The sequence below is a fragment of the Solanum tuberosum genome, unplaced genomic scaffold (genome assembly GCF_000226075.1).
Source record: "Solanum tuberosum cultivar DM 1-3 516 R44 unplaced genomic scaffold, SolTub_3.0 scf00426, whole genome shotgun sequence".
Classification (NCBI taxonomy): domain Eukaryota; kingdom Viridiplantae; phylum Streptophyta; class Magnoliopsida; order Solanales; family Solanaceae; genus Solanum; species Solanum tuberosum.
This window is the reverse complement of record NW_006239352.1, coordinates 313,175-332,348: the sequence shown is the minus strand read 5'-3', so window position 1 is coordinate 332,348 and position 19,174 is coordinate 313,175. Positions and strand designations below refer to the sequence as shown.

Here is a 19,174-nt window from a genome sequence, read left to right as displayed (position 1 = left end):
TGGACTCCTATATGATTTGTATGAAAACATATATGATTTATGTAAGATAATAAAGAAATATAATAAATATAACTAAATAATAATCGGAGGAAAATGGTGAATTAGAAGAATTCAAGGGGGGGTTACACATTAAAATCATTAGTTTTATAATTGATTTGACATATTTCATTGATTGTAGAATTCAAATAAAAGGGACCTGCTTTGACGTAGTATTGATCTTAAAGTACAATTAGAATAAGAATCATTTATGTAAATTGTAAGAATCATTATTTGAAGGCCAAATACATAAACAGATCCCTAAACTTGTTGGGTTTTTCCCCTCAGGTACCTCAACTACGTCATTTTCCTATTGAATCATTGAATCACCCATAATTTGTTCCTTTTAAACACCGTTGGCTGATGTGGAACTAAACATGATCTCACGTCGTTTGAGCGCGTGAAGACACTTTAAAGTCGTTGATGTGGATCCTGAACCACCCACCAACGATCTTCTTCCCCCTTTTAACCCTAATTTATCCCCTTCTTCTCTTATTTCTCCTCTTTTGTTTCTCTTCATCTTTATTTCTCCTCTTTAGCTCATTAGAATATATCTCTTCTTCATTGATTTCTTCTTAATCATCAAGTTCCAATGTTGAAGTTATCTTCTTCATCGATTTCTTCTTCTTCAACCGCAAATGTGCTATGTCAATGTGGGGTCGTTGTGGAAATGAAAACCTCATGGACGCAATCCAACCCTGGATGTAGGTTCCTTTGTTGCAAAATTTCATTGGTAATTCATTTTTATTGTCCAATATAGTAAAGAATCACCTTATTTGTAATTCAATTTTTTCTTTAATTTTGTAGGCACGAGGTGGATGTGGATATTTCCGATGGTATGATGACGAAATGTCGGCTCAAGCTAGGAGGGTGATATGGGGTTTGTTGAAAAGAGTCAAAACATATGAATTGGAGAGGAATCGATCAAGAAAAGTATGGATGATATGCATTGTTGTAGGGGTGATATTGGCTACTTGGATTTATGTAACAAAATGATCTTAGTTGGTTCATTTGTCTTCTACTAGATTCCTTCATAAAAGTATGTATGATAGATTGTAGTGTTCTCTATGAGGGGAATTTTGATCGGCTTTTCTATTGTAAATGCCTTCAATTGTGTTCTTATTGTAATGATTTTGATTGAAGGAATGAAGACAAATTGTGTGTTAGTCTCATTTTTTTTCTAATGTGTTCAAATGACTTGAAGTAAAACATAATTATTCTCAAACATTTTCACTATCAATTGGACTAATGAGTTCTGGAACAATATAAATCAACACAGTAAAAATTGATCATTCATACCATTAATTTGCTCTAGTGAGCTCCAATCAAACATACCAATCCATGACAACTAATTAAAAGCAGTACCACAAATAAGTTAATGTACTTAAAAGACACCAAAATACATTTCAAAGCAGTCAATACAAGTTTTTGATGCTGATTACAAATCCAAAAAGTGACTTTTCTGCTGAAATTAGGCATTCATTGGTGCACTAGATGTTCCACGTTTGTTTTTTCTTGACTGACTGATACGTTGCAACTGTGAAGCTGTGACAGCATCTCCACCATTCCACTTGAGTCCTCGAGGCTTATAGCCAATATCAATATTTGTTAGAGTTGCATCCTTGTAAACTCCCGGAGTGATAACTCTTTCTCCTGAAGTACCAGGCTGCATAGAAATGTCTTAAAATGAGACCTTATATAGTAAAGTAAGAAATGAACAAAATTATGTATACACTTACATTAAAGGTTTGACTACAACTTGCATTTGTATAGATGCCAAATTCTACAATTTTGGTCCTCTTTTGTCTTCCTATTGATATTGAATCTCCCATAGCCCTTGGTTGATCAGGTTGCTGACTTGATACACCTCCAGTGCCTTTATCAATGCCTCTACAAATGCCTCTAACAGTGCCTCTGTCAATGCCTCTGCCAGTGCCTCTACCAGTGCCTCTCCCAATGCCTCTGCTTGTTCCTCTACTTGTGCCTCTACCAGTGCCTCTCCCAGTGTCTCTGCTTGTGCCTCTACATGTACCTCTACCTCTGCCTCTGCTTTTAGCAGGTTGTTGCTCTCTTCTAACAGCTGAAGAATCAAAACACATAGAACTTCCTCGATGACTGAATACTGGTGGCTGACTTGAGCTTGATGGTCTGCTAAAAAGTGGTGGCTGGCTTGAGCTTGATGGTTGTCTAAATAGTGGTGGCTGGCTTGAGCTTGATGGTTGGCTAAACACTGGTGGCTGGCTTGAGCTTGGTTGCCTGCTTGGGTAGCCTCCAGGTTGTCCCATCCCAGCCTATTAATACAGTAATAATAATTGATTACTCTAAATAATTAAAGCTAATTGTAGATGAATTAGATGAGAATAATAACTTACCATGGTTGGACAAGCTTTTTTGTTGTGGCCTACTTGATGACACAAGGAGCAAGTCATTTTTACTCCTCTTTTGGACAACTTTCCATACTTTTTCCTAGGCTCATTCTTTGCCTTTCTTCTGCACTTTGGTGGCCTACCAGGCATGACTTTTGGTTCAGGAGGTTCAATCACTACACCACTAGTGTGAGGCCACATTTTCATGTTTGGTTTTGGCTGTAGAAAGTGGTTATAAGCCTTCAAGAAAGTCTCTTTCCTAAACCAATGCACTACTTCATATTCAGGTTCTATGTCTTTGTGCTGATATGCAAGCACAGCATGTCGACATGGTATGCTCCTCAATTGTCATGTTCTACATGTACATGTCTTCTTCCTTATATCAACAATATGCCTGTACTGACCATCTAAGATTTCATACCCAATATCACCATTGAATCTAACTTCACAAAGTCTAGCAAGATCTTTGTTCTCTTCAAGTACTAGTCTAGCCATAAGAGAGATATCTGAGATCCAAGTTTCAGCAAATTGCCTCATTGCAATATTTATGTCCATTATCTTGTGCCTAATCTCCTCTAACATAGTTATGATAGCCTTATGTCTAGCAGCTAGTATCCAAGAATTAAAAGTTTCACACATATTGTTTTCAACAATGTCACACTTAGAATGCTCCTTAAAATATGTTTTGCACCAAGTAGTTTTTTCATAATGCAACAAGTCCCCACAAATTTTATTACCTAATTTGTTGAGTTTATCCATCTCATCTTCAAATTTCACTTCAAAACTTGACTTAGCACATCTCCGGAACTGGTTCCTTCTTTCTTCACCACTCCATATTTGATTCCAGTTGGACCAGATATGTCTAGTACACCTTCTTTGCTCACTATCTGGTAGCAACTCACATAAAGCTGGTACAAGACCCTATGTAAACAATTATAGCACAAAAATTAAAAGTATTAACAACACAAGAAATTAAAAAATAAGAGATCAAGCTACAATACAAAAACTATCTAACCTTCTGCATATCTGACATAACAGTCAGTCCATGTCCTGTGCCTAAGTTCAGATCTTCTATCAAGTAGTTGAGGAAAAAACTCCAACTATGTTTTGTCTTTGTGTCAACAATAGCCCATGCAATTGGAAACATCTGTTGATTTCCATTTCTACCAACAGCAACCAACAATTCACCCTTGCAAGAACCCTTTAGAAAGCATCCATCAAAACCAATAATTTTTCTGCATCCTTCCAACCAGCCTCTCTTCAATGCATCAAAGCAAACATAGAAGTAAACAAACAAAGTTTTTCTTGGCTGAGACTCTCTATATGTCCTCACCTAACATGAAGTACCAGGATTAGTATGTTTAATCATGTATGCATAATCACACAATCTTGAAAATTCCATCTTCCAATCACCTAAGAAGTCCTTGATAACCTTATTTTTTGCCCTATGACAAACAGTTCTTCCAACATACAACCCAAATTTTTTTCTCACCAATTCCTGAATTTCCCACAATTTTATATATGGTTGACATGTAATTTCATCTTTGAACTTTTCTGCAACAAACTTAGATGTGCTCAACTTGTTTTTGGTTGATTGAGGACATACATGCACATGATAATAATTTTTTACAGTAAAATCACCAGAATCCTTATCTATACTAGCAAACAACAACCATTTACATTTCTTGTCCTCACACTTAACTCTAACCCTTTTTTTGTCATTAGGCTTCAACTTTAACCCAATTTTATATTCACAAGAATAGTCTGCAACAACTTTTCTAAATTGTTCAGCACTTTCAAATACCATACCAAGCTCAAAAATAGCTAGAACACAATCAGGATCAAATCTTACCTTTTTACTTTTTCTTCTTGCTGGTAAATCAACACCCCTCACAAAATCTGAATCCAATTCATCCCTACTGTCATCACTATCCAATTATGAGCTATCTATATATTGTTGATCACCCCCTAGTCTTCCAGTATATCTAGCAGCCTTATTCCTTCCTATGTCTTCAAATCCTCTATCAATACCAGCTGTTCCAAGCTTTATTTCCTCAGTTTGAATAGGATTTTTTTTTCCACTTTGTTTCTCCTTTCATTTCTAAGAGATCTCAATTCTTCATCAACCTCAGAGTCATCCTCATCAGGAATAGCATCCTCTTGAGAGTCAACACTGCTTTCTTGATTTGATCCAGCCCATTCCTCTTCTAGATCTGATATATCCCCTGGCTCAACTTCCACATTAACATTTTCAGATTCAGCCTCATAATTCAACCCTTCACTTGCAGTCACATTTATATCTTGTAAGTCTTCTTCACCAACCACATTGCTATTTTTTTCAACTACAGGCTCACAAAGCAAACCAGTTGTGCTGACCACTTCTACATCATCCACCACATGCTTTACATAAATGTATAAAAAGTCACCATCCTTTAGGTCTTTGATAAGATTTAGTAAAGTGAAATCAGTTTCCACCTCAATAAAGTCATTTTTGTGGGGTCTTTAACACAAAACCCACCAACAGTAATATACCCCAATTGTTTAGTGTAAAAAAGTAATTCGATTATTGAGAAGTGGTCCTTGTCGATATTAAAATACTCCACCTCGTTTTCCCCTTTATAAGTAATTTCATTTTTGTCCTGAATAAACTTACCACCATGATGAAAACGAGTTATAATAATGGTGTCCATAAGATTCCCTGAAACAAGGCGAAGGCCCCAAAAATTTCTGACATGTTATGAACAATAAGAACCAAAAAAACCCTAACTTTTCCAGATATTAACAGCACACCATCACATTAATACTAAAATGCAGTTATATCACGTTACAACAATAAAAATTACATAGAAATTAGGGAATGAACTTACCTCACACCCATCAACTCGAAAATCGTGATTGAACTCCAAAATCGTCTGCAATCTTCGATGATTCGTTCAACAAAACACTCGAAATCACTTCAAAATCTGAGAATTTTAGTTGTAAATGTCACTGAAAGAAGAACAATTGTTAGGGTTTTCTCGTCTAGCATTGGGTTAGAATTTGTTTTGGGGGGAAATGAAGGGGCTTTAGTTTTTAGGTTTGAGGATTTGAATATGTGGCGCTGACGTGTAATTGGGGTTGAAGTATGATTGGTTGGAATTTTCACGTGGGGAAGGTTGATCTCACGCGCACATCAGCCAAAAAATATTTGTTGAAGTTTGGTTCCACATCAACCAACAGTGTTTAAAAGGAACAAATTATGGATGGTTCAATGATTCAATAGGAAAATGGCGTAGTTGAGGTACCTGAGGGGAAAAACCCAACAAGTTTAGGGATATGTTTATGAAAACACATAGCTCAAACTCCTTCACTCTTCTAACTCATAAGTCATAAGAGAGTTCAAATTCTCAATGGAAATAATTTCTTTTTATTTGGTATCATATATTTCACTATTGAACACTACTGTTCCATTACAAGATTTTTATATCAAGTTTTACTTCTTTATGAACCTAACGTGCAGGAGAAAGACGCGATGACACAATGTTTTTGAAAATTTAATTTGGTAAGTTATTAACTCATCTATATATATTTTTAGTTGAAGTAAAAATATTTATCTTGCCCCCATTTCCCCCCTTCTAATTACTTAGACCATCTCCAACCCACCTCTATTTTACTCTCCATACTCTATATTTGGAGAGTAAAATAGAGAATGGGCACTCCAACCCACCTCCAAATCATCCTCTATTCTTCAAATTTAGAGAGTTGAATAGTAGTTCTCCAAATTTGGAGAACTACTATTCAACTCTCTAAATTTGAAGAATAGAGGATGATTTGGAGGTGGGTTGGAGTGCCCATTCTCTATTTTACTCTCCAAATATAGAGTATGGAGAGTAAAATAGAGGTGGGTTGGAGATGGTCTAAGTAATTAGAAGGGGGGAAATGGGGGCAAGATAAATATTTTTACTTCAACAATATAATACATACATAATAATTTAAATTCAAGGTAAAATACAATACATAACATAATAATTAATTGATCACAACAATAATTTAGAAATCCGGTAGGTCGTTTCCAGACTTAGCACTATTCGGGAAAAAATTAGGATATGATTCCGAGAATTGTTGTGATTGTGGTTGTGACTACAGTTGTGATGGTATATGACATGAGTTATTATTTAGCTGATGGTATATATCCTAAATGGTCTACAATTGTTCAAACTATTCGTGATCCTCATTCCCAACAAAAGAAATATTTCGCGATGAAACAAGAATCGTGCCGAAAAGATGTTGAACGTGCATTCGGAGTTTTACAATCACGTTTTGCAATTATTGCAGGACTGTCACGTTTTTGAAGAAAGGAAGTGCTACATGATATAATGACTACATGTGTTATACTGCACAACATGATAATTGAGGATGAACGTGATCTCAATGCACCAATTCAAGATGCCGTAGAGGCTCCAACTCCAACTATAGAAATGGTGATAGATGAAAATCTCCGATTCGAACAATTTTTAGCTAGACATAAAAAAATTGAGGACAAAAATGCTCATTTTGAACTCCGTAATGCATTAATAGAGTATTTATGTGAGCAACGTAATAATTTTGAAAATTGAGTGTTTATGTAATTGTATGTCGCTTTTATTTGAATTTGTCCTCTAATTTATGTATTATATTATATTTTCTTGCAATTTATGTTATTTAAAATTTTAGAATAAAAAATAATTTTATATCACATTAAAAATTATATAAAGTAATTATTTGGGAAAAAAGAAATAAAGGATTTATATTATGAAATAAGAAAATAAGAATGAAAACTAAAAATAATAATATAATATTGAGGAGAGAGAAAAAGATTCCTTTTTAGAGAGTAAAAAATAGAGAATTGGGTTGGAGTTAGTTGTCTGAAAAAATAGAGAACTCTATATTTGGAGGGTAAAATAGAGGAATGGGTTGGAGATGCCCTTATTTATTGTTTGAGATTTATAAAGACTGCAGATTTTATCCATGTATAATATATGAGTTCCTTTGATGATGCCACAATAAAGAAAGTTGGATGTTTAACACATGTTGCCGGTTTACCTAACTTTAATAGGTTGGGCTTAAATTGTGCATATGTGTTTGAGGGATTAATTACTTGGTTGAATCTTTTAAAAAAAATATTACTTATTTTAAATATATTCTCTAATTATTATTATTTTTAGCAATATATAACAATATTATGTATTTTATTGAATTTATGTCTTTCACTCTTTCCAGATTAGCCATGTTTTTTTTTACACACTTCACCAATAACTTACAAAATGAATTAAACTTGAATAAAAAATATATTACACATATTAAAGTTGAATTGAAAGAAAATTAAACATGAATGCAAGATGTAGCAAACGAAAGAACAATATGTAATTTGTAAACTGAATAAAACTTGTATCAACAATAAATTAGACAAGAAATATAATCGTAACAAATGAAGAGACAACTAGGGGTGTACATGACCGGGTTGGTTCAGGTTTTTCAAATATCAAATCAAATCATTTGTGTAAAAAATATTAATTTATAAACCAAACCAAACTAATAAAATTCAAATTTTTTCGGATTTTTCAACCTCGGGTTGGTTCGGGTTTTTCAAATATCAAACCAAACCATTGTGTCAAATTTTTAAATTTATAAATCAAACCAAACTAATAAACCTTGGATTTTTTCAAATTTTTGGATTTTTTCGGTAAAGTTTGCATGCAAACATATAATTAACTTGTGCTCCAAATATTTCTTTAGTCCAACCAAAATACGATTATCTAAGGTGTTTCTTAAGAAGATAACACAAAATATGAGATGAGTACTGATGACACTAAAATATTCAATAAAAAATAATAATGAAATCATCATATAAAATAAATATTGCAAAGTCATAATGAAAATGATCATAATTTAAAAGTACTAAATCATGCTAAAATAAGTTTAATAAGTATTAGTCGCAAAATGGAATTCGCTATTGTGTTTTTGTATATTCTATTGGCGAAATGGTTTGGTGGACCCTTATACTTGTATCACTTTGTATTCTGAACCCCTCTACTTACACCTTTGTCATCTGGACTCTTAAACTCAAATAAAATAAGACTTTTAAGCTCCTCCAACCATGTGTGTAGCTCACTCTCCTTTATATAATTGACATGTCATATCCACGTCACATATATTAATGCCACATCATAATTATTTCATAACTATTTTTAAAAAAATATTAAACAAAATTATTTAATAAAATATAAAATAATAACATTTTAATTTATTATTGGCATTTCTAATTCTCCCTATTTTCACTATTTACTACAAAAAAAAAAGCCATCACCGGCGTCACCATTTTTGCCAGCGAATCACATATATTTTCTCCCTTAAGTAGTAATCTGGAGTCTTGCCTTGGTCAATAAAAGTTCCTGAGGCCATTAAGGCAGCAATAGCAAACATCTCAGCAATAGACAAAGGCAAATTGGACAAAAATCCCCAAAAACTTTTCTAGGCAATTTCTTCACAATCCCAAAACCAACAACACCATTTTTCGTCTCCTCCACCTTCCTTCCACCATTTCCTACATACCCTTCTTCCAATTCAACAACTGGTAGCGCCACACCATCAGAACCTGAAACTGAAATTGGTCTCTTTTCCTTGCTGGGTTTATTCCCTTTTACTGTATTGAGCTTACATGTAAGAGTAAAAGCAAAAATACGGCCTTTGTTGTTGTAAACACCAAGAATTCGAGAATTGTGGATAAATGGACGAACTTGCTCGTTACACCTCCATACATGGACTGAAGCAAACCTCTTGCCTCTGCAAATTTTTACCCCCAAAAACTCCAACATCAATGGAGACTCTCAAGATTTCATTAAGAATCTCACTTATGCAACTTTCTCCCTCACCCGTCTTCATCTCCGTCACATACCATCACTATTTTTCTTTCCTCCTTCAACCTCCACAGTAACAACAGCCTAAGCCACCGCACAATCAAATCTGGCCAAACTTTTCATAAGAGGCAAGTACTTCTTGTTCTTGTAAACTTCTCTAAGAGCTGACTTTTGCTTCTGACAGTCAAAACCTGTGCAATTGACAACCTTACCACCTTGATTTTGGATAGCTTGTTAGGAGCACCACTGGTGACCTTTGCAACATGGAGAAGAGCAAGCTCCGCCTTCAGATCCTTCAACTGAGCCAAAAGGTCTGTCTTCGACTTGTTCCTCAACTCATGAGCTTTTATTCTCGCCACGGATGCTGCCCCTTTTAGGTTACTGCTCAGACGACGATGGAGATTGGAAAGCAATTAAGCTTGGAAGAAGAAATAACTTTTTAATTAATTGTTTTAAAAAAAATATATTTCTTTTATAATTTTAATATTTTTTTAAATTAAAAAAGTTGTTCACTCGCCTTAAGATGCGTGAAGTCACACACTTTCGCCAACTCAGCCATCTTAAAGACACATAAGCTTTGTCAATGGTCAGAGGGATTTGTTAAATTGTGTTTTATTGAGTTTAAGGGTCCAGATGACAAATGTGTAAGTAGAAGGGTTCATAATACAAACTGATATAAGTATAAGGGTCCACCAGACCATTTCGCCTATTCTATTTATAGATAGTCAAAATTTCTTCTCAAAAAAAAAAAAAAGATATAAAAGAGTTATTTTTCATCTAAAAAAGTTTATTTTGAATTAAAATAGAATTATGATAAATCTAAACAAAATAGAAAATTTAGCACAAATATAACAAAAAGAGGAAAGTAGAATGAAATTAAAAGGAGAGAGTTGAGTCGAAAATGCAAGTGATAGAAAGAGTCGTCATATTGCATCTCTCTTTCTAAAAAAATAAATAAAAAAGATTACGCGACTCTCTCTCTATGTTATTAATACTAATTCTTTAATTAATTAATTAAATATGAGTGATTTGATGTGGCCCCACGTTGGTATCGTATAAGTAAGTTGTAAATTAACTTGAGACTCTACAACACGAAAAGAAAGTGAGTGAATAGTACTCTCTCTGACCACTTTTATTGGTTAAGTTTTGTTTTTCGAAAATCAATTTGACTAATTTTCAAAATTAAATTAGATACATTAATTTGATATTTTAAGAAGAAAAAAAAGATATTCAAAACTATACTAAAAATACTATAAAATGTAATATTTTGCATATCAATATGATGAAAATATACATAGTAAAATGATAGTGAATTTTTTTTTATAGTTTGATTTTAAAAATGAAAACTCTAACAATTAAAAGAGGACGAAGATAGTAATTAATAATTGTAATAATTAAAAGTGGACGAGATAATAATTAGTAATTGTAATAATTATTTGAAAAGGTTGGTCGAGTCAGAAGAGTATGCCAGTTCAGCAAAAAGTTCACAAAGATATTTTCACATTCCAACCCTAAAAAAAGGAGATTTTGGTAGTCTTGTCTGTCAATTTCAAAGATAATAAAACACATTCATTTCTAGAAATATCTTTGAATTACAAACATCAAGATTTGCCAGTGCTTTGAATTGTGATAATGAGCCCCGGGGAAAGCCGTCCCTGTGATTTCTGCAATCAGCAGATTGCCGTCCTTTACTGCCGAGCTGATACAGCTAAGCTCTGTCTTTTTTGTGACCAACTTGTTCATTCAGCTAACGCTCTTTCTAAGAAGCATCTTCGTTCTCAGATCTGTGATAATTGTGGCTCTGAACCTGTATCTATTCGTTGTGACACCGACAAACTTGTACTCTGTCAAGAATGTGATTGGGATGCTCATGGAAGTTGTGCAGTTTCTGGTGCACACGATCGGAGTCCTGTTGAAGGGTTCTCTGGATGCCCTTCTGCTTCTGACCTTGCTTCAGCTTGGGGTTTGGATATTGATTCAAAGAAACTACATCAGCAGCATACTGTTTTAGAGTTTCCTTCTTGGATGTCTAAGGATGCTCCTCCTCCTTCTTCTGTTTTGTTGCAGGATTTAATGGTGCCTAGCGCTAATAATTCTGCTATTTACTCCACCAAACAAACTCCAACTTGTGGCAAGCAGAAACAAGTCATATTCAAACAATTAATTGAACTATTCAAGAGAGATTTGGCAGATGGGGTTGGAGCTGGAGCTGAAGATTTGGTTCCAAAGATACCTAATGCTACTAGTGATTGGCAGGGAAATGTTAATATGTTGGTCATGGATGGTGTCAATCAGAAGCTTGAGCAGCAACAGCCGCAAAATGTGCCATTTACCTCTTCGATTATGCCTCATAATCCGATAGACAGTGACCAAATGGTGGAACGGAACATTTTGTGGAGGGGAAATTCCTTTGATCAAAACACTCAGGTATTCATCTAGGCATTTTCACGGTGTGCTATTCACTCAAACCTAGGACATTTTGCATAGCCTGAAGAAGTGCTATGTGTCCAGTTATGTCTCATTACGAATTGTTCGATACATTTTACTATTTTGTTTTAAATGTGAAAAGTGTTATGCAGAATTGTAGAATAAAACTGCTTTCTTTGCATTGTCTGTCGAATTTTAATTTTTTTGGGGATTTCTTCATAATACTAATAGTGATATGATTGATAATAGAAAATTCACATGGATCTGCAAGTATGATGATGCAATTGAGTTGAGAAAAGAAGAGATGATATGCCTATTTCATCATTTTGTTTAGTAACTTTCGAGTACATTTGAGATGTGCACGAAACTTGTGATAGCTTGTTTTGTTTCCAGTGCACATCTAAAAAGTAGAGGTAACTTCCATCATATTGGAATGTTGGTGATAGGGGGTTGGAGGTTGGAAAGACAAGTTTCTTGTACTAACGGATGTGGTTATGTCAAATATGTACCAGCAGCACACCTAATTTCCTTTTCTGACTAGTTTTTCAGATCGTGAGTTGGTTGTGAATTGGTAATATTCTAGATCTACAAGTAAACAAAGATACCTAATACTATGGTGTTGAATTTTCTATTCTGTCTCAGTGTTAAGAAAATCTTCTATTTCCATTTTAGGAGAATATGATATTGAGAACTCTCTTTGAGCTGTTAAAATCAATCATTCCACTTTAATCTTCTCTTGCAAAAAGTATTAGGATTTTAGAAACCTGCAACAAGATTAAAGAGTAACAATTACTGTCGGAGAATTATGCTTTTGCTTTTGTGGACTAGAAAAACTTAGAAGGAAGAGATACACTTCATCTTGTACCATCTTTACTTACCTGAAAAGGTACAAGCTTCTTTTCCTCTGCTACATCTTTGATCCAGTTCTGGCAATTGTTCTGATTGTATACATTGCCTTGTTGTATTTGTTTCTTCAGATATGGGATTTTAATCTGGGGCAGTTGAGGAGCCATGAACAGTCTAGCTCATTGGAAGCAGACTACAGTGAGAGCGACATGGCGTACATGATGAAAAGCTATGGTGAACTCATAAAAGGAACATCATTAGCAACTTCAAAAGGATTAGGACTCTCAGGCATTAACTGCTCCCTTGCCCATGATGATATGACAGCCTTCAGTGTAAGCTCTAGCCATACATTAATTTTGATTTTCTTTTCGTTTAGTTGATCTCAATATGTATTGTTTTAATCCCATAAATCAATGATTGTGGCATTAATTCTCACACTTGTACTTGTAAGTGACAGATCAGAGACTTCTTTTACCAACTTGCATTACTTTGTTCAGTTTCGGAGGAATATTGAGGTTTCCTTTGTGTGTTGAGGAATCAGATATATATTAGCTTCACATATTGTAAATTCCAGCAAAGGGATAGAGCACAAGTAATTCTGCTGTGCGTTTAACCTGAATATGACCATACCAGTTGTAATGAACTCTTAAATTTCTATGGTCACCACCTTCATGAATCATGACAATTGGAGGTTCCATCAAGTGAACTGCCAAGAAGCTGATGCATGCTTTAAACTGTATGATACAATGATGTCTTCCTCCTGAACCTGAGAAATAACTTGCTCATCGCCTTGCAGAATGATTCGAATAACCAAGCGGCAAGCCAGGGGCCAGCGACATCTGAGAGCAACAACTTACCAAGAATAAAAACTTCATCTGACTCAGGTTATGTTAAGACGAAATGCTGTGGTGTATCTACAGATATGAACTTTATGGACCAAAGCATTGTTGTGGGAGGTGACAACACCGGTGAAGAAACACTCAAGGCTGATATGGAGCTTCTGGCAAAGAACAGGGGAAATGCAATGCAACGTTATAAGGAGAAAAAGAAAATACGAAGGTAGGTTATCTCTTTTAGTTTTCCTTTCAGCATAGTTTTCCATAGTCGCCTCTGAGTTTGCCCCTACATCTTGGATTTGTTGCATCTCTGAGTCTGTGGGTTGTGATGTACAGATATGATAAGCACATTCGATATGAATCGAGGAAGGCAAGAGCTGATACTAGAAAGCGAGTTAAGGGTCGATTTGTGAAGGCTAATGAATCTCCTGATGGCTGAATACCTGTTGAATGACTGAGGATAAGGATCTTTTTGTCTCTGTGTGTATATATTTCTTAGTCTACCTGATATTTGTAACCTTAGGTTTGCTGTGATGCTATCTGTGGCACCAATTGTTAGTTAATATTCTAGTCACGCTTTTTGCTTCTGGTTATATATTAAGTGCTCGCACATACAACCTTGATCATCAATCAGGTTTGTGGCTAGATCCCTCACCGGGGAGCCAGCTTTTTGAGATAAGTCTTGGAAGTGGATAGTGTAGGTACAATCAATTCACTCTCCCTCTGGCAATACATGTCGCTTGATGTCTTTTTTAGTTACATACATTCATTCTATCGAGATCCGAGTGATCAAATTCTTGCTGAGTGTAGCTTCTAATAAACACAGTTAAAATCCCTTCAACACTAGTTTAGTTCCCCTCTTCATTTCCTTTGTTTCCTTTCCTCCAACATTTCTGGAAAGCTGATGTTAAGTAGTTATGTTACATACTGATATGTTGATACTGTTGTAACCAATTCTTTTCTTGTACGATATTGTATTATGTTTGGTGTCAAGACTGGAGTTATCTTGCATTTATGTTACTCAAATTCTATCTTTATCTTTAAAGCAAGACTCAAATTGGTCATTGTGAAAGACCAATTACCCGGAAAGGAATAGAGAAAACGGTGAGGAAATATAATGGAGGTAGATTTTTTTTTATCAAAGCTGGGAAATTCCTTGGATCTTGTCATCAAACCAAACGACCCAAAGAGTTCCTGTATGTCAATTGGATGTGATCTGTGATTAATCATGTGAAATGGTGCAAGTCGATTAAAGAAAATTTTGTTATGTGATGGACGGTTCTCATTTAATGATGTAGAATGGGTATGATGAACTCGTGCATCATTATTATAACTTTATCCTGAGGGGTCTTGTGAAGGCTAAGCTGTTTTATCATGTGAATGATTTTAAGGCTTAGAAAACAACCTAACACCGCTCCCTATTTACTTCAGTCACGCCTTGCATTGCATGTCTTTCTTTATGAACTAGACTACTTGGTGTTTATGTTCTCATTCATTCATTTCAAAATCCCTTAGCTTGGTGAATCATGAAGGACTTATCTTTCTTTCAGTTGAAAAATGTTATGGGAGCTAAGATGAGGAAAGGCTTTAAAAGCTTCTGTAATAACGATACCTCTACTTCCACACTCAATTATCAAACCGCAGCCTCTGCTCGTCCTGCACTTTCATCTCCTAATTACACCATGGATACAAGTGATGTGATCCTAAACGAAAGGGGAGGAAGCCAGACAACATTGGAGGAGATGTTGCTCCAATTAGACATGGAGGAGAAAATGGCAAAGCTGAACCAATATGGGCCGCATGTCCGACATAGAATGTCATGTGTTAATAGTTCTGACATCCTGCGAACAGCAAGGAACGCGTTAAATCAGTATCCCCGATTTTCTCTTGATGGCAAAGATGCCATGTACCGGTCTTCTTTCCGTGACATGCCTCCTTTACTAAACACTGCCAGAAACTGCAACCGCAAAATGGACATGAAAAGTAGTCAAACTCAAAACATGCCCCCCACAATAGCAGGAGAGAGAGTGATTTGGTGTAAACCAGGAGTAGTAGCAAAGCTGATGGGACTTGAGGCCATGCCAATTTCAATGCACAGAAAGCATAAAAAGGATGCAATCATGAGTGCAGTTATCAAAAGGCAAAGCCTGAGGAAAAGAGCAGAAAGGTACGAGATGGAGAAAAAGAGATCATCAAGAGGAACGACGGGCTGTGGTGGCCGCAACTCTAGAGAGATGAATCAGAACTCTTGCTCAAGAAATGGCAATTGTGCTATGAAGCCCGTGGCGATGGACCTCCAAGAAGTAGGCTGGCCAATGCGGGGCGGGGTTTTGTACAAAAATAATGATGCCATGTAAGATAAAAATGTCACAAATATATACAAAGATCAGGAGTAGCCTTTTTGTGTGCCAAATTGATTAATTGTCTCTTTATATTTTTCTAAATAATTAGATACAGGAATGTGTATAAACTGTAAGTAATAATGTGTGTCTGAATGCACATCGTGGTCTAAAGCTAAGTTGCACAAACTCTTCACTTTCAATGTTGCACACATGTCGGATTCTTCCAAAATACACTACTTTTTGGTCAATTCAACACGCAACCCTTGACATTTTTGAAAAGTCCGAGCAATATAGGTCTAAAAAACACTGCAGCAGCAAAAACAAGACAGAAATTTTGTACACTAACACTACAATTAGACAAATGAGGGACCTAGGAGGTGCTGGACTCTCTTGTCCCTCAGCTGGCAAATTCCCCATTATTAATTGTAAGATGAAAATTTTAGCTATTTCTTTTTAATTTCTAATAACAAAAAATGGTAGAGAATTGTGTAATAATTCAATCAGTGGATAAATGCCAAGTGCATTAGGGAAATTGATAAGATTGGCTAACAATCAATTGAGCGGCTCGATCCCACCAACTTTTGGCAATTTAAAATCCTTGCAATGGAGGTAATCAATCAATTTTTTTCATTTACAATATATCTCTGTTCAACATTTCTCGTCTTTATATATATACTAGTTTCTGGGCGTGCACTTTGCGCGTATATTCCATATCATTGAGTATATAAGTTTAAAAATTCATATGAATATTTTTATGTTCTATATTTGAGTTATGAAAATAATTAATGTTGATCCTATTCAGATAGTTCAATGAAGAAAAAGTTCTTGTCCCATGAAAACCTTCGAATACCTTTTTGTAATTTTGGTTTTTGCCTCGATGCCTTATTTGAATTTCTACCTTTGGCTCTAATTACTAAAATAATTTCATCGTCTTCTTAATATCTTTTGGTACAAATTAAAAAAATAGTTTGCATATAAGTTGTAAACAAACTTTAACAAAAACGAACAACCTTTATTTACACAAAAATGAACAACCTTTATTTACTAAAGTTAATTGTTATTTGGCAATCAAGATAGTAACAAAAAAGTTTATAACTGATAGCAATTCACAAAAACATCATTTTAATTTTGCTAATAATTACATTATAATTTTACTTACAAATTTGATAAAAATAAATGTCAAAAAGTGTTAAGAGAGAAAAATCTTAATTCATAGTTTAAATAAATTCGAATATATATGACCATGATTGAAATATTATCAATACACATGGTGACGCTCATTAACACAATAATAATCTTATTTTGCATTGACATATATATATATATATATATGTATATATTTATTATAGTAAGAAATAGATGAAAAATTTATACAAAGTAACAGAGAAAAATGAACATACGCCATATATCAACTACTTTACTCTATTGTTTATTCAAACATATTTCTATTTTTATAAGTCCATTAAACTATATTTGTTTCGTACAAATTTTAAAATAATTTGCATATATAAGCTAAAAAAACTTAAACAAAAAAAAAATATATAACTCATAACGACTCAAAAAAAATCATTTTAATTTTGCTAATAATTACAGTATAATTTACTTACAAATTTGATAGAAATAAATGTCAAAAAATGTTAGAGAGAAAAATCTTAATTTATAGTTACAAATATTGTACAAAACATCAACATTATTGCACAATTCTCATATGCTTACCCCTCCTTGGTGCCACAGTCAAGTTATCTACATTGGATTCTTCCTCCTCCCACTTAGTAGCTTTTGAGATCGCAACAGTTTCTTTTCAATTCCTCTAGCTAAATAATATCTCCTTATTACAAGTGCCATTTTCTCAATTAACTATGAGTGTATGTTTATCATGGTTCTGATGTATCCATTTGAATTTCATACAATGGAGGATATAAGCCTATTAATTGTGATGTAACCCTTCAAAATTTCACACATAACTGATAATAGTCTTTTCATTTTTCATGCACCCCTTCAAATTTCCTAATTAAGTCATACAGTCTTTTCAACTTTCAAATTAATTGGAAAAAAATGTAGTTCAATAATATTATTTAATTAAAAATTTAATTACATTTTAATTTGTTGTAAGGGCAAAATGGTCATCCAACTTTGAAGATGTGAGATTCCCACTTTTAATAATACTAGTTTTTGGACACGTGCAACGCATGTGTGTCTCATGCAATATGTTATAAATTCGTTAGTACGATTAAAATTCAATGAAAATATGCGTGTAATGAGTACTAAAATGCAACAATCTCAAATAAATGTTATGATAATAATTTATAGAAAATTAAATTAAAGAAGACTAACAGAGAAATATAAAAAAAATTAACATAGAAGAAAAAAATAACATACGCATCCTTCTTAAGACTTTAATCATAACATTATATAAATGAAAAAAGAAATACAAAATGGGTACATAATTTTCCAAATCTTTGTCGACACCTTCTCTCATATCCATTCAAAATTGAAAAGTCTTCTCCATCGAGTCAAACTAAAGCATGAATCAAATAGAAAAATCATTTTATTTTCGTAAAGTGATATATAATTAGGCAAAGGTAGATATATCATATACTTTAGATGTTGATGACTTCACTACTTTAACTATAAAATGAAAAGGATAATTTTGGATGTGAGTTTCATGAAACAAAAAAAATGAATTTATATAGATAAAAATAGAGGAATACCAAAAGACATCTTAAAATTTTAAATTAAATACTATTTGAAGGTTTCAAAGGGCCAAAATAGATAAAAGAGAACAGCTTTAAGAATATTAAATATATGCAATGAACCGCCATTAAAATCTGAAAGAGTAAATAATCCTCCTTTGAACACATGAACTATCCATTTACTCAATGTAATAATTGATGATCACTAATATTCAAACATATGTAATTAATTAAATATTTACAATATTTTAATCTAGTGTAGGGGCAAAATGGTATTTCAACTTTCAACTTTTTTTGTTCCCACTTTTAGTAATATATACTAGTTTTTTTGTCACGTGTGTTGCACGTGATTACCAATTCCAAAAAATATATGTTATAGTAAATAGTATTGCTTATTTAAGCGAAAATTTGAATAATAAGCTTAACAAAAAATATTATATTTTTGATGAAGTAGCTTAACAAAAAATAATATTGCAGATTCTTTTGTGAATGTTCAACGTGGATCGTCATATATATTTCTTATTCACACAAATCTATGAAGATAGTCAATGAAAATTTTTATTAGTTAAATGCAATAATGTATATATTTATTTCAATTTGATGAGGTTTATCATATAATTAGTCTTATCTCACTAATATTACTTTACAGACAATATTTGCTTTGTATTTTTCTTGTCATCTAACCAGATGTGCTTTGCATGTGTATTCTACGTTAAATTGTTTAGATATCATATGAACATGTGAAGAGAACAA

General features: G+C 33.8%; 2 protein-coding genes across 2 annotated transcripts; one reads left to right on the top strand and one right to left on the bottom strand.

The window, feature by feature from the left end:
• Positions 1-1,507: 1,507 nt before the first annotated feature.
• On the bottom strand, positions 1,508-2,957 carry LOC102604149 (uncharacterized). The gene is made up of 4 exons (XM_006363205.1): positions 2,790-2,957; positions 2,409-2,705; positions 1,776-2,327; positions 1,508-1,702 (listed from the first exon to the last, which is right to left on the bottom strand). Exons 1-4 carry the CDS (start codon positions 2,955-2,957, stop codon positions 1,508-1,510), a joined length of 1,212 nt encoding a protein of 403 aa, XP_006363267.1.
• Positions 2,958-10,747: 7,790 nt separating this feature from the next.
• Positions 10,748-14,097, top strand: LOC102603812 (zinc finger protein CONSTANS-LIKE 14-like). Its single transcript, XM_015303359.1, has 4 exons — positions 10,748-11,704; positions 12,682-12,882; positions 13,347-13,609; positions 13,723-14,097. The coding sequence occupies exons 1-4, from the start codon at positions 10,910-10,912 to the stop codon at positions 13,823-13,825; spliced, it is 1,362 nt and encodes a 453-aa protein (XP_015158845.1). The 5' UTR covers positions 10,748-10,909; the 3' UTR covers positions 13,826-14,097.
• Positions 14,098-19,174: the final 5,077 nt, after the last annotated feature.